The sequence below is a fragment of the Scyliorhinus canicula genome, chromosome 16, assembly GCF_902713615.1.
Source record: "Scyliorhinus canicula chromosome 16, sScyCan1.1, whole genome shotgun sequence".
Classification (NCBI taxonomy): Eukaryota; Metazoa; Chordata; class Chondrichthyes; order Carcharhiniformes; family Scyliorhinidae; genus Scyliorhinus; species Scyliorhinus canicula.
In genome coordinates, this window is record NC_052161.1 from 115,646,863 (window position 1) to 115,663,371 (window position 16,509).

General features: G+C 46.6%; 1 protein-coding gene across 4 annotated transcripts in view; it reads right to left on the reverse strand.

Moving 5' to 3' along the window:
* atp13a2 (ATPase cation transporting 13A2) overlaps window positions 1-16,509 on the reverse strand; it is a 144,739-nt gene that overhangs the window by 43,628 nt on the left and 84,602 nt on the right. For all 4 annotated transcript variants that reach the window (XM_038773148.1, XM_038773145.1, XM_038773149.1 and 1 more), the window contains 7 exons: window positions 14,552-14,683; window positions 8,188-8,346; window positions 7,051-7,161; window positions 6,136-6,182; window positions 4,365-4,553; window positions 4,041-4,244; window positions 2,959-3,063 (listed from right to left, as the gene is read on the reverse strand). In XM_038773148.1, coding sequence (XP_038629076.1) covers window positions 2,959-3,063; window positions 4,041-4,244; window positions 4,365-4,553; window positions 6,136-6,182; window positions 7,051-7,161; window positions 8,188-8,346; window positions 14,552-14,683 — 947 coding nt within the window. The remainder of the gene's footprint in view (window positions 1-2,958; window positions 3,064-4,040; window positions 4,245-4,364; window positions 4,554-6,135; window positions 6,183-7,050; window positions 7,162-8,187; window positions 8,347-14,551; window positions 14,684-16,509) is intronic.

The following is a 16,509-nucleotide window of genomic DNA, read 5'->3' on the forward strand; positions in this document are numbered from 1 at the left end:
ACCGAGGGACCAGGCAGGGTTGCCCCCTGTCCCCCTTGTTGTTTGTATTGGCAATCGAGCCGTTGGCGATGGCATTGAGGGATTCAGGGAGGTGGAGAGGTTTGGTGCGAGGTGGGGAGGAACATAGGGTGTCGTTGTATGCCGATGACCTGTTACTGTATGTGGCGGACCCGGTGGGAGGGATGCCGGGGGTGATGGAACTGCTAGCTGAGTTTGGGACCTTTTCAGGCTATAAACTAAATCTAGGCAAGAGTGAGGTGCTTGTGGTGCACCCTGGAGACCATCGGGGAGAAATTGGTAGGCTCTCGCTTCGGAGGGCAGGGGAGAGTTTTAGGTACCTGGGGGTGCAGGTGGCCAGGGACTGGGGGACTCTCACAAGCATAATTTCACCAGGCTTGTGGATCAGATGGAGGAGGAGTTCAAGAGGTGGGACATGCTGCCATTGTCGTTGGCGGGGAGGGTGCAGTCCATCAAAATGACGGTGCTTCCGAGATTCTTGTTCCTCTTTCAGTGCCTGCCCATCTTCATCCCCAGGCCCTTCTTTAGGAGGGTGACTAGCAGTATTTTGAGCTTTGTGTGGGCACATGGGACTCCGAGAGTGAAGAGGGTTTTCCTGGAGCGAAGGAGGGATAGAGGCGGGCTGGCGCTGCCCAACCTTTTGGGGTACTATTGGGCGGCCAATGTGTCAATGGTGCGTAAATGGGTGATGGAGGGGGGGGGGGGGGGGGGGGGGGGGGGGGGGGGATGGAGATGGCGTCATGTAGAGGTACAAGCCTGGGTGCCTTGGCAACGGCGCCGTTGCCGCTCTCTCCTAAGAGGTATACCACGAGCCCGGTGCTGGCGGCGACCCTAAGAATCTGTGGACAGTGGAGACGGCGTAGGGGGGAAACAGGGGGCTCGATGGAGGCTCCATTAGGTGGAAATCATCAGTTCATCCCGGGGAACAGTGATGGGGGATTTAGGGGGTGGCAAAGGGTGGGCATCAGTAAATTGAGGGACCCGTTTATTGGCGGGAGGTTTGCGGGCCTGGGGGAACTAGAAGATAAATTTGGGCTCCCCCAAGGGAACATGTTCAGATACTTGCAGGTAAAGGCGTTTGCTAGACGACAGGTAGAGGAGTTCCCTCTGCTGCCCTCGCGGGGGGCGATGGACAGAGTGCTTTCGGGGGTGTGGGTCGGAGAGGGGAAGGTGTCTGACATTTATACGGTAATGCAGGAGGTGGAGGAGTCGTCAGTGGAGGAGCTGAAGGCTAAATGGGAGGAGGAACTCGGGGAGCAGATAGAGGACGGGACTTGGGCGGATGCCTTGGAGAGAGTCAACTCTTCCTCTTCATTTGCGAGGCTTAGTCTCATCCAATTCAAGGTGCTGCACCAGGCCCGCATGTCCGGGACTAGGATGAGTAGGTTCTTTGGGGGTGAGGACAGGTGCACCAGGTGTTCGGGGAGTCCAGCGAATCATGCCCATATGTTCTGGGCACGCCCGGCACTGGAAGAGTTCTGAAAGGGGGTGGCGGGGACGGTGTCGAGGGTGGTTGGATCCAGGGTCAAACCAGGGTGGGGACTCGCGATATTTGGGGTTGGGGTGGAGCCGGGAGTGCAGGAGGCGAAAGAGGCCGATGTCTTGGCCTTTGCGTCCCTAGTAGCCCGGCGGAGGATCTTGCTGCAGTGGAAAGATGCGAGGCCCCCAAGTGTGGAGACCTGGATCAGTGACATGGCGGGATTTATAAAATTGGAGAGGGTCAAATTTGCCCTGAGAGGATCAATATAAGGGTTCTATAAACGGTGGCAGCCTTTTCTGGACTTCCTGGCTCAAAGATAGGTACAGTATCTTGGTCAAAAGCAGCAGCAACCCCGGGGGGGGGGGGGGGGGGGTTCCTTATTGTGGTTTCTATTTTTTTTCTATGGTTACGTAACCTAACATTGTGTTAATTGAAGTTGTTGTCAATATGTTGTGTTGTTCATTGAGGAGGGGGCGAGTGTTTATGATTGCTATTATTGTTATTAATGGTATTTTATTACGGTTCGATGTTGTATAAATACAAAATTTTTCAATAAAAATTATTTTTTTTAAAAAGATTTATGTCTGACATATTTTCGCTCCTCCTTGTCATCCTATATACTAGAAATTACGGAGGTCTATTGACAACACTGGTGTTAGCTAACTTTAATCATTATAAGTCGATGACTAAATGATTTGCCAGTCAGGAATAATAAAAGATTGAATAATGCTGAAGCTGAACCATTGCAGCTTTTCCACAAACTAAAGTCTCTATTCATAAGATTACAAGAATTAGGAGCAGCAGACCATTCAGCCCATTGAGCCTGCTCCACCATTCAATATCATGGCTGATCCAACAATGGCATCGACTCCAATTTTCTGCCCGTCTCCCATAACCTCAGAAATCTTTGTAGATCAAAATTCTGTCCAACTCAATCTTGAACATACTCAATGGCCCAACTTCCACTGTTTTCTGGGAAAGAAAATTCCAGAGGCCAACAATCCTCAGAATAAATTTCTCCTCATCACCAACTTACATGAGAGACCTCCAATTTTTGAACAGTGTCCCCTAGTTCTAGATTCCCCAACAAGGAAAACATTCTCTCAGCATCTACTCTGTCAAGCCTTGTCAGAAAATTCTTGCCAAAGTTTTTCCTCATGCACTCATAAGGGAAAAAAAAGAAAGCCAAATTTCAAACGATGACAATAATTTGTACTAGGGAAAAAGAATATACAATTGATTGATTGCCAAATCAAATCCAACTGTCCAGGATGTTGCCACGGAGAAAGGAATGGGACAAGGCTTGAACATATTCCTTTTGCTTGCAGAAAATGGGTTCCTGTTTATGAATGTATGTCATTTCTAGCAAGCATAAATGAGCCATATTATGAAATTGGAGGCTTGATTAATAACATTGCTAAATACTGCCACAACATCAAGCATTAACCAGCAATACTTACATTCCCATAAGGCTGTTCTTCCAGTGGCGGAGGCTTTATGACAGACACAACCTTCATTCCAAATCTTGAAACAATATCGGACTCTGTAATCTCATCTGTCAAAATCTAAAAGTAGAGGAGGCTCTATCAGTGTAAATAGAAGTCATTTACAGACCAACTCATAATACAAAAAAATCAGCAAAGCTTACACAGTCAGAACAGCTGCATTGAATGCAACTTAAGACATAGAGAAATCAAGGTTCAACACAAAGCTACCACAATTTCCCAGATACACTCTTGAATGTTGATGCCCCAGGAGTAATGTCATTGTCAACAGAACATGGTTTTTTTTGCCACATGATGAGAGCAATCATGTCGGAGTCAGGTGTTTACCCATGCAGTGAGGGAGGATCAGACATTTGGATGGAAAATGACCACCAAGGTGCTACTGAACACCATGCACCAGATAACCTTGACTCTGTCTCCTCTAAAGTTGGATGACCTTGGGGTGAAAAAAGCTGAGGAGCAATGGAGGGCAGGACAACAAAATGATTCATTTTACATTGCGGTTTGATCTTGATGCCATTAGTTCAGTCAAATAAGGAGCCAGGAATGAAAAAGAAGTGTCAAAGATCTTCCTTTAGTCTACAGTTGCAAGTGCCTGGTTTGGTTTAACGAATTAAAAAAATCCCATGACACTTTATAAATAGAAGCGAGGAGCTCTTCCAGTGCCCTGGTCAACATCACCCCATCAATCAGCAATACCACAAACTAATCAATTGCTCATTCATCTTGCTGCTGCCATTTGTGGGAGCTTACAGATCTTGTGGGCAGAATGGTAGCACGTTTTCCCAAATAACACTAAATCACTGTATAGTTTACTCTATAAATAGCATGTCGGAAATGTTTCAACATTAGATGCTTTATAACTCCAAATATAATTAGCTTACTCAAACAACTAGAAAACCACACCCTAAATTTGGAGTCCAAGCTATCCTACCGTAGATATTTTTTGGGAAGCTGCATTTTTGAGTCATGCAAAGATTCTACTTTTATTATCACCTTTAGAACTATAAGCACACTAGAAAACATGGCCGACTCACCCAACCAGTTGACTCAATCATTTTCAGGTCAAGCGAGTCACCAATTGGCTGGTTGTTCAAAAGGGTGACACTATGACAGGTGGCCAGTGCATGAAGCATTGGACCGCTAGTATGCCGGATGTCATGAACAATTGGCTCAAAGGTTTCGTCAACCACCTGTACAACTCCCCAGATGTCCAGGCCTGCTTCTGTGAGTGTTCCTGTCTGAGAGTAAAAATAATAACTTTAAGAATGACTGCCATCATTTCATACACAACAATGCATCAATAGTGCTTACAGACGCAATTCCATTCAATCACTGGCATCAACCATCATCTACCTCACCTTATCAAAGCAAATGAGTTTTAGTTTGCCACAGATATTGATGCGTGGTGGACTAATGCAGAAAATTCCATATTTTTTCAGTCTGTTCTGGGCATAGATAGTCCCAACAGTCATAGCTGCAGGGAGAGCAGGCGGAATAACGATAGTGATGATATCCAGGACACGTTTCACCAGTCGTCCCACAGACACCTGCAGTAGCAGAGGGAGAACACACGTATTACAGGAAAGGACAACAAAATGAATCGCATCCAAGTATTAAAGGGGCTGTTTCCCAAATGCATTCTTGATGTGGAACCTCCCCACTGGGAGCACAAATTAGGAAACACGGGATGATCACTAGGATTTTGCAATTCATGTTCCAGGCAGGAAGGCTCAGTGTTGGTAGCAGGTATTGGGAACACTGGCCCTCAAGTGTCTGTCTCCATTGCAACAGCCAGTAACCTAAAAGTAAATTAAAAATACTTTGTTATCTTCCCCATTAGCCTCAACTAGTTCCTGGAACATAGACTATATGTGGAAAATATTTTTCTCAGTGAAATCAGTCTCCTCAGATATCACAAGCTGAATCACTTATTCCAAAAATTCACGTTAAATGACCACTGACGGGTGAATAAGTTCAGTTTTTTTACTGTTCCTAAAATCTGCTTGTTCAATTAACTGTCCTTGGTACTATTACAAAAGGGCCTGTAAATCTGGGGTTTCTCTGGGTGTTGTAGGTCAGTGACATCTTAAACGCAGCAGAGTGATTCCCTTAGAACTATCAATTTTGCCTGAAATCTTCCTACGTTTCGAATGTCAAGAACAACATTGGAAATTTATTCCCGAGCTCTCAGCATTTGTCATAGAGAATCATTCTTTTGAGATACTTCATGTCTGGTGGTTTCCATGTGGGTTATGTCAATAAACCTATCTTATTTGAGCTACTACTTTAAAAGTAACTGGCAGGTGACATTAAAGAGCCTTTCCATCCCTTGAATACCAGGTTCTCCCAAAGCCGCAGCGCATTAACAGCAGGAGCCATTATGAAATGAAAATCGCTTATTGTCACGAGTAGGCTTCAAATGAAGTTACTGTGAAAAGCCCCTAGTCGCCACATTCCGGCGCCTGTCCGGGGAGGCTGGTATTGGAATCGAACCGTGCTGCTGGCCTGCTTGGTCTGCTTTCAAAGCCAGCGATTTAGCCCAGTATGCTAAACCAGCCCCTTACGACAACAAACTGAACAGAAAGTGGAAATAGAGTTTCTGAAGACAATCGCAGCAATACTGCTAGGCAGCCTGCCTGCAAAGATTTCACTCAGTTATACTTTGACTTGCCACAATTTTAGAATTCCTGCTGAAAATAAACTAAAATCTCAGGGCTGGAGGAAGAAATAAACTATATACAAGAATTCATAAGTTTGTGACCTGCTGTCTACTTCTCAATTCTGAATTTCTACGGCATGCAAAGAGTGGCATTTCCTGACTTTGTCTCCGTTCCCTTTAGTGAGAAGAACCTGATCTCTGGTCAAGATCTCTCCATAGCAGCACAACCAAGAGAACTGAGTGTGTGGGGCATCGTGGGTGAGAAACCTTCTGACAGCTCTACAAACCATAGAATGTTGATACTTATGGTACACCACATTCTGGGATCCAATCCTCCTGGAGTTGAGGATTTGCAATGTGTTTGCTACAATTACAAGGAAAGTGTGACTGGTCTATATTCAAATATATAAACCCAAGACCTGCAAACACGCTGGCAATCAATGAAGATGGGAAGAGCTCAAAATACTTACATGCTGCTTCTCTAGAATCACAATGCTGTATATGTCCCCAATTAAAGCTGCAAAAAGAAAAAAAAACTGTTAACCCTGAATTACACCCAATCACCAACTATATATCTTGTACCAAATGCTCCAATTGCTGGGTAGTGTGGTAACTGCATCATCCAATTTCCTTGCTGACACCTTTTAATATGTCTCCGCTCCTGATGGAATCATATTGGGGTTCAATGCCAACTGTGCAGAAATCTCTTTTGTACCGTGCCAAGTGGACACTTTTTACCTATGAATCTAGTAAGTACTGGCAGGATGTTTGACCATAGATGGCATCACAACCAAACTGGATTTTGTCTTTCCCAAGTCCATCCACTGGCTTTAAGGCAGCCATCAAGAGCGTTAGGTCATTATAAAGTACATCCTACACTGCTTCGATATTGTGAACTTAACTAGTACTAGTCTGGGAGAACAGCATCCATGCACTGCAACCCAATATAACCTATTAAATCTTGTCTCTTTTTTCTCAAATAAATCATTGCTGGGTTAGGGGAACGAGTTTTTAACGACGCAAACTGATGGATAACAGCATCTTGGAATCTAACTAAAATGAGCAGCAAGGGTAAAGCAGCTTTTACATACAGGATCCTGATCAGAGACAGGTCTATCCAATCAGAAATAATTACATTTCTTACATTATATCTGCCAATACAGGAGGTATGAGAGTTAGTGAATCATAATGGCCCTTCACATCTCATTGTGCTGAATACTTTTATTAATTTGTACAACAATTATTTTTGAAGATAAACACATCTCTGATCTCTGTTACAGTTGTTCTGAGAGGAACTGAGTGCAGGCCAAGGGGGAAACAGAGGTTCCAAAATCCATGCATACACCAAAAGCACAACTCTCCCCTTCAAAAACCACACAGCTTACCGAGCACTACAAGGAAGCAGATAAATTTCACAGCATCTTTGTAGAATTTAAATCCTAGAGGCTTTGAGTACAGAATAGAACTGGTCAGTTCTCCTTTCGCAGTACAAAAGCCTGCAGGAACAAAGGGATATGAGGATTTGTCTCAGATTAGAAAGCACAAACAGAAAACGCACAAAACTGACAATGAGGCAGAATGCCACGATACTAGACTACAACATGTTGATTTGCAACATGAGTTTGGCATTTCAATGTAAATTCACTTCAGAGTCAACTGTGAACATTAGTTATTGGAGAACAGTATTTTAATAGAAAGCAATGACCCAAACCTGCATGTTTAATAAAAATGCTACACTTCCTAATCCAACTGGCACAGTTAAAGGTAATCTGATAAAACAATCAGCACTAAAAAAGTGGAGTAAACACTTAAAAGACTCTTCCAATGAGGAGTCATATTGGATTCAGAACGTTAATTCTATCTCTGTAATTCTACTGCAGATACTTCCAGACCTGCTGAAGTTTTCCAGCACTTCACAAATCAGGTCCTCCAGAAGGGGCGGTACAGTGGTTAGCACTGTTGCCTCACACGCCAAGGACCCGGGTTCAGTTCTGGCCCCGGGTCACTGTCTGTGTGGTGTTTTGCACACTCTCCCCATTACTGCGTGGGTCTCACCCCCACAACTCAAAAGCGACCTGAAATGTTAGCGCAATTTCTCTCTCAATTGCTGCCTGACCTGAATATTTACGGCATTTTGTTGTTATTTCCACCTTTATCTCTGACAATTAGGTGTTTTACGTCACATCCTCAATTTTGCCTTCCTCCACTTTCAGATCAACAATCTTCAGTGGTGACACTAACAAGTATGAAGCCCTGAAAGGCCATCAAGTTTCAGACTACCTCCTGGCACATGCCAGAAGGGGTGCTCATATCAAATTTTGTGATCGAACAACACAAAAATAAGTCACTGTGTTCTTCGATAACATGCAGCCAAGCTCATGAGATGCTTTATGATTTTAATGGAAGATCTCACCGCTACCATTATGTTAACAATATCTATTACTAGGCATGTCCTGAATTACAGTTGCCATTTGCATTCTTTCCTTCCCTTTACCCGACCGCTGTCACTGCCCACTCAGTACCTGTTCTCACTACGACAGCCACCACCTGTTGATCCATGCTGTAGTTCTTTGACTGGAGGACCTCAGTTCCACAGAAGAGTGTGTGCCGTTTGTGTTCTTCAGAGGAATAGTTCACATCCTGATCAGGTATAGGGGTCTTCATCACCGGCACGCACTCACCTGGCAAAATATTACAGCAGTACTGATTCCTTTTCACTGTATTACAATAAGGAACCTGTTTGTAGCAAGTTCTTCCTCGGTCCATTAATATAGTTCACCCTAATGTTTCCAAAGATCATTCAAACAGTGCAAATTATAGGACATTTTCTGATAGTGCTAATGACACGAGTGTCCCTTTAACAGTTCTCATTTGCCGCAGGTTGGACAAGTTACTGCATCCCTTTCAAATTCTCTCCTCAAAACATTTTACTGTACATCTTTTCTTTAATCATCCCATAAAAACTATTTTCTTTAACCATCACTATTGCCCTCCTATTTTAACCTCCATTTTCTCTTCCAAAAATGCCATGAAACTGCACAGTTAATTTTCCTTGCTCCTAAAAAGCATATTTTAAAAATCGCAAACAGATTTTCCTTCTCCATTCTTTCAGATGCAAAAAAGGAAACATTTCAATACATATTGCAAGGTGCAACAATCCCACGCCAGCAAAGATTTACTGGGACAGGTTGAGGTACTGACAAACCAAAACAGGATTTCTCTTCGCAGGAGAGATCCAGAAAGGTCAGAAAAAGTACAACCCACTCCACATTACTAACATGGGTAGATGGTGGTGTAGTGGCATTGTCACTGGACTAGTGATCCAGAGACCCAGGGTAATACTCTGGGGACCCGGGTTCAAATCCCACCAGATGGTGGATGGCAGATAGTGGAAATTGAATCCAATATAATGTTTGAAATTAAAAGTCTGACCATAAAACCATTCTCGATTGTTGTAAAACAAATTCCAGCTGGTTCACTAATGTCCTTTAGGGAAGGAAATCTGCAGTCCTCACCTGGTCCAGCATACATGTGACTCCAGATCCAAAACAATATTGTTGATTATTAAATGATAAGTCTTAGCAAGCCACTCAGTTGTATCAAAACCACTAACAAAGTCAATAAAAAGGAAAGAACAGTGATGGACCACCTAGGCACTGGAAACAGCAACGGCAAACCCAAAGTCAACACTGCAAAGTTCTCCTTACTAACATCTGAGGGCTAACAGTTAATGTCCCAGACATCAATGCCTGGGTATCTCCTGCCCCACTGGTAGGATAGACCCAGCAGGGCTGGATGGCTCAATAGTATACAGGTGGGAGGGAGTTGCCCTGGGAGTCCTCAACATCGACTCCGGACCCCATGAAGTCTCATAACTTCAGGTCAAACACGGGCAAGGAAACTTCCAACTGGTTACCACATACCGTCAGCTGTAGGAAAATGGATAATAAGCCATGGATATCTAAGGAATTGAAGGAGGGTATCAAATTGAAAGAAAAGGCATACAAAGTGGCAAAGACTAGAAGGAAACTAGAGAATTAGGAAATCTTTAAAGGACAACAGAAAACAACAAAAAAAGCTATAAAGAAAAGTAAGATAGATAATGAAAATAAACTAGCTCAGAATATAAAAACAAATAGCAAAAGTTTCTATAAATATCTCAAATGAAAGAGTAGCTAGGGTAAACAATGGTCCTTTATAGGATGAAAAGAGACATTTAATAATTGGACATGAGAAAATGGCTTGAGGCATTGAATAGGTATTTTGCATTGGTCTTCGCAGTGGAAGACACAGATAACACACCAATAATTGTTGGCAAGGAGGATATGGCAGCTGAGGACCTAGAAACGATCATTGTCCCCAAGGAGACAATGTTAGGCAAGCGAATGGGGCTAAAGGTAGACAAGTCTGGTCCTGATGGAATGCATCCCAAGGTACTAAAAGAAATGGCGGGGAAAATAGCAAATGCACTCGTGATAATTTACCAAAACTCGCTGGACTCTGGGGAAGTTCCAGCAGATTGGAAAACAGCAAATGTGACGCCATTGTTTAAAAAAGGAGGTAGAGACACTTCCGGTTTCGGCTATGCGGAGCTAAGCCGCACGTTCGGCAGCTCCCGCTTTAAAAGGACTTGTGGGCTCTTTTAAGGGCCCCAAACGGCGCTGATTCGACGATTCCCGGTGGATAAAGGGGTCTGGAGCAAAACCCCCCGGGATTTATGGTTCGGACTCGAAGTGGGGCGAGGAGAAAAACGGCAGCAGCTCCCCTGGAAAAGCGGGGGAAGGTGGACAAAATGGCGGCTGGTGGAGCCCCTGAGGAGTGGAGGCAGTGGGCTGAGGAGTAGCAGGCGGCCCTTCTGCACTATTTCACGGAGCTGAAAGGGGAGTTGTTGGAATCCCAAAGGTGACGACGAGTAAGCTGCTGGAGACCCAGACAACCCAGGGTGCAGCGATACTCGAGTTGCAGCAGCAGGCCTCTGAGCACGAGGAGGAGGTTTCGGCCCTCGTGGGGAAGGTGGATATACACGAGGCACTTCATAAAAAGTGGCAAAATCGGTTTGAGGAGATGGAGCTTCGGTCACGGAGGAAGAACCTGCGGATCCTGGGCCTCAAGGAGGGGTTGGAGGGGTCGGACCTGCCGGCCTATGTGGCCGTGATGTTGAACTCGCTGGTGGTGGCAGGATCCTTCCATCTGCCCCTGGACCGGTTTCCCGTGCTGAAGCAGTGCCCAGGAGCTGATGCAGGGGAGGAGGGGGGACCTCATATCGGGAGGGGTCGGAGTTAGAGCGGGAGCTGCCGGGGTCAGCAGAAGTCAGCTGGCTCACGGGAGTACTGTGGAGGGAGCGTCGCGGCTAGGAGGGGGTCCTAGCCCGGGGGGGGGGGGGGGGGGGGGGATATCGGGTTGCTGCTGGATTGGCCAGGGAGGAGAGTTCGGGGGGGTCGGGATGAGGTTCTATCGCCGTGGGAAACGGGCCGAATGGGTGATGGCCAGGGGCGAGCAGTCGATGGGTTATGGCTAGTCGACGGGGTGCCCCCTAATCCGGCTGATTACGTGGAACGTGAGGGGGTTGAATGGGCCGGTTAAGCGGGCCCGGGTGTTTCGCATCTGAAGGCGGACGTGGCCATGCTCCAGGAGACCCACCTGAAGGTGGCGGACCAGGTCCGTCTGAGGAAGGGGTGGGTGGGGCAGGTTTTCCACTCAGGGCTCGACTCGAAGAACCGGGGGGGTGGCGATTCTGGTGGGGAAGAGGGTGGCGTTTGAGGCGTCTGAGGTTGTGGCTGATAGTGGCGGCAGATATGTGATGGTGAGCGGTAAGCTGCAGGGGAAGAGGGTGGTGTTGGTTAATGTGTACGCCCCAAATTGGGATGATGCTGGTTTCATGAGGCGTATGTTGGGTCGCATCCCTGGCCTGGAGGTGGGGGGCTTGATCATGGGGGGGGGGGGGGGGGGGGGGGGGGACTTCAATACGGTGCTGGATCCCTACTGGATCGTTCTAGTTCAAGGACAGGCAGGAGGCCAGCGGCGGCCAAGGTATTGAGGGGGTTTATGGACCAGATGGGAGGAGTGGATCCCTGGAGGTTCGGGAAGCCGAGGGCTCGGGAGTACTCCTTTTTCTCCCATGTGCACAGGGTTTATTCTCGCATTGATTTCTTTGTTCTGAGCAGGGGACTGGTCCCGAGGGTGGAGGAGGCCGAGCATTCGGCTATCGCGATTTCGGACCATGCTCCGCATTGGGTGGATCTGGAGATGGGGGAGGCGCGGGACCAGCGCCCGCTTTGGCGTCTGGACGTGGGGTTGTTGGCTGATGAGGTGGTGTGTAGGAGGGTTCGGGGATGTATCGAGAGGTACCTCGAGGTCAATGATACTGGGGAGGTCCAGGTGGGGATGGTGTGGGAGGCTCTGAAGGCAGTGATTAGGGGGGAGCTGATCTCCATCCAAGCCCATAGGGAGAGGGGGGGGAAGAGATGGGAGAGGGAGAGACTGGTGGAGGAGCTGTTGAGGGTGGATAGGAGGTACGCGGAGGCCCCGGAGGAGGGATTGCTGGGGGAACGGCGTAACTTGCAGGCCAAGTTTGATTTATTGACCACCAGAAAGGCAGAGACACAGTGGAGGAAGGCGCAGGGAGCGGTCCATGAGTATGAAGAGAAGGCGAGCAGGATGCTGGCGCACCAGCTGCATAAGCGGGACGCGGCTAGAGATTGGTGGAGTGAAGGATAGAGATAGAAATGTGGTGCGGCAAGGGGCAGAGGTCAATGAGGTCTTTAGGGACTTCTATAGGGAACTGTACCAGTCGGAGCCACCGGCGGTGGGAGGGGGAATGGAGAATATTTTGGACAGACTCCGATTTCCAAGGGTGCAGGAGGAGCAGGTGGAGGGACTGGGGGCGCCGATCGAGTTGGAGGAGCTGGTCAGTGAGATTGGCCACATGCAGTCGGGGAAGGCACCGGGACCGGATGGGTTCCCGGTTGAATTTTATAAGAAATATGCGGACCTGCTGGGCCCCCTGTTGGTCAGGACCTTTAACGAGGCATGGGAGGGGGGTGTTCTGCCCACGACGATGTCTCGGGCACTAATCTCCCTGATCCTGAAGCGTGATAAGGACCCCTTGCAGTGCGGTTCATACAGGCCGATTTCACTGCTGAATGTAGACGCCAAGTTGCTGGCGAAGATCTTGGCCACTAGAATAGAGAACTGTGTGCCGGGGGTGATACATGAAGATCAGACGGGTTTTGTGAAGGGGAGGCAGCTGAACACTAACGTGCGAAGGCTGCTAAATGTTATAATGATGCCGGCAGCAGAAGGAGAGGCGGAGATTGTGGTGGCATTGGATGCGGAGAAGGCCTTTGACAGGGTTGAGTGGGGGTACTTGTGGGAGGTGTTGGAAAGGTTCGGGTTTGGGGTGGGGTTTAGTAAATGGGTGAGGTTGCTCTAAGAGGCCCCAATGGCAAGTGTAGCGACAAATGGGAGGAGGTCCGAGTACTTCAGGCTCCACCGTGGGACGAGGCAGGGGTTCCCCCTGTCCCCCTTGCTTTTTGCGCTGGCAATAGAGCCTCTTGCCATGGCTCTCAGGGAGTCGAGGAGGTGGAGGGGTTTGGTGCGAGGGCGGGGGAGGAGCACCGAGTGTCGCTGTATGCGGACGACTTGCTGTTGTATGTAGCAGACTCGGTGGGGGGAATGCCGGAGGTGATGGAGATTCTTGCTGAGTTACGGGTGCCGGGGGGTGTTTATTATTATATTGTTTTGTTGATATATTTTTTTTTTTTAAAGAAAAAAAAAAGGAGGTAGATGGAAGGCGGGTAACTATAAGCTGGTTAGCGGGGGACACCGTGGCACAGTGGTTAGCACTGCTGCCTCACGATGCTGAGGAACCGGGTTCGACCCCAGCCCCAGGTCATTGTCGGTGTGGAGTTTGCACATTCTCCCCATGTCTGCGTGAATATCACCCCCACAACCCAAAAAGATGTGCAGTGTAGGTGAAGTGGCCACACTAAATTTCCCCTTAATTGAGAACAAAAAAAGAATTGGGTACTCTAAATTTATATTTAAAAAAAGAAGAAAAAAACTAAACTTGTCTAGCTTTAGCCCCATTAGTTTGCCCAACACCATCTCCTTAGTGATAATGGTTGTTTCTACAGGATGGGCAACAAATGACGACCTTGCCAGTGAACTCCACATCCCATAAAAATGAATTTACAAACCTGAAAATATTACCTAACGAAAGCCTTTTAACACTGGCCTATGAGGTCATTGCTGCACAAGCAGAATAAGTTGTTTACTCCATTCTTAACCAGCAAACCGATAAATGCAAGGATATACGTTATGCTACTCGCACTGCATTAACACGGTTCTGAGAAGTATTCCCAACAGTTATGAGGAATTATGTCTATCTAATATGTGAGGCTTAAAGAAACAGTGTTGGTAGCATTACATTCCCATTTGGGTTCAAGACAAATGTTTCCAGACTTCAAAAGTATCTCCCTTACCCGGGCAGCAGATGCTTCATTCAGAAGCCAGTCACCAATTTCAAGAGGAAATTCAGAGGGAGGAAGTCACAACAGTCCACGTTCAATAAGAAAATTTCCCACAATTCAGTCTGTGCTGCATGTTCACGAACCAGGGAGGAGAAACAATAGCCAGGAATCCTTTTATATAACTTGAATCAATCAACCGTATGGGAAAATGCAATTGTGTAGACTTAAATCGTACAAAATTGGGTTTGTGTCTTAATAATGCTCTAAAGTTCATCATTTAGGTTCACACATGAACAGTCACTTGGGTGAGACTGCTGCAGTGTAACTGGCACCTGTGGAACCTATAGACCAGACAGACAGCACCTTTAGGATGGCAAGAAGGAAAAAAAATAACTGGTTTCAATTTGAGTGTCACCTGTAAGCATGCTCTCATTGACCATACACTCTCCAGTTAGGAGTGCAGCATCACATGGGACTTGAATCCCACCTTCAGGAATCACAATGCAGTCGCCAGGTACTAAGTCCTGAGAATTTACCATTTCCTCTTCTGCAAAACAAACAATTAACCCATTATCAGCACACAGTTGACAGTCTGCAATTCCTTGCTAGCATATCTCAAAGACAAGGCCACAGTCTAGTTCATTAAAAAATGCTGAATTCAGTATATGACAATGAGTACTTTAGTACTTTTACAGACAGGGCGCTTTTTACAGACAGGGCGCTTTTTACAGACAGGGCGCTTTTTACAGACAGGGCGCTTTTTACAGACAGGGCGCTTTTTACAGACAGGGCGCTTTTTACAGACAGGGCGCTTTTTACAGACAGGGCGCTTTTTACAGACAGGGCGCTTTTTACAGACAGGGCGCTTTTTACAGACAGGGCGCTTTTTACAGACAGGGCGCTTTTTACAGACAGGGCGCTTTTTACAGACAGGGCGCTTTTTACAGACAGGGCGCTTTTTACAGACAGGGCGCTTTTTACAGACAGAGCGCTTTTTACAGACAGAGCGCTTTTACAGAATGAGCGCTTTTACAGAATGAGCGCTTTTACAGAATGAGTGCTTTTAATGAATGAGCGCTTTTACAGATTGAGTGCTTTTACAGAATTAGCGCTTTTTACAGAATGAGTGCTTTTAATGAATGAGCGCTTTTACAGATTGAGTGCTTTTACAGAATTAGCGCTTTTTACAGAATGAGTGCTTTTAATGAATGAGCGCTTTTACAGATTGAGCGCTTTTACAGATTGAGTGCTTTTACAGAATGAGCGCTTTTACAGATTGAGCAAATCAGCACTATAGTAGAAATTATACTTTGTATAATTCTTATACAAACACTTAACCTGTTTGTACTCAAATGTGTCTCTGTGCTATTTGGTCGACATCTGTTGACATAGCATAAAATGGAATTTGCTTGAAATAAGATTAGTATTTATAGGTAAAAGAACAGTTATATATGGTGCTCTATAATTTCAAATTACTGAACATCCGGGGGTTCTAATAGGATTGATAAGATAGATAGGCAGCACAGGGGCGCAGTGGTTAGCACTGTAACTCACGGCACCAAGGACCCGGGTTTGATCCTGGCCCCTGATCACTGCCCATGTGGAGCTTGCCCATTCTCTCCATGTCTGCGTGGGTTTCGCCTCCACAACCCAAAGATGTGCAGGGTAGCTGAATTGGCCATGCAAAATTGTCCCTTAATTGGAATAAAAAAAGAATTGGGCACTCTAAATTTATTTTTAAAAAGGATTGATAAGATACTCAGCAGGAACAGAAGGGCAAGATGGGTATTTATTAACATATTCCATTAAAAGATCATGCAAGGATTATGGGTCTAATAGAGGGGTTTGGGGCTTTCTCAGGTTATAAACTGAACGTGGGGAAAAGTGAGGTGTTCCCAGTGAATGAGCTGGGTCGGAAAGCCAGCTTAGCGGGGGGGGGGGGGGGGGGGGGGGGGGGGGGGGGGGGCTACCATTCAAGGTAGCCAGGGATAGGTTCAAATATTTGGGGATACAGGTAACGGGAGAGTGGGCGACATTGCATAAATGCCACCCAACAAAGCTGGTGGAGGACACTAGGGAGGATTTTAAGAGGTGGGATATGTTGCACTTGACTCTGGCAGGGAGGGTCCAAGTGGTGAAAATGATTGTCCTGTCAAGGTTCTTATTCATATTCCAGACATACCCAATTTTTGTACCAAAGGCCTTTTTCCAGAAGTTAGATAGTTATTTCAGAGTTTGTGTGGGCGGGGAAGGTGCCACGGGTAAAGAGGACACTATTACAGCAGAAGGGGGGGGGTTTGCCGTTGCCAAACTTGTTGCGTTATTACTGGGTGGCGACCGCAGAGAAGGTGAGGTGGTGGTGGGAGGGAGGGG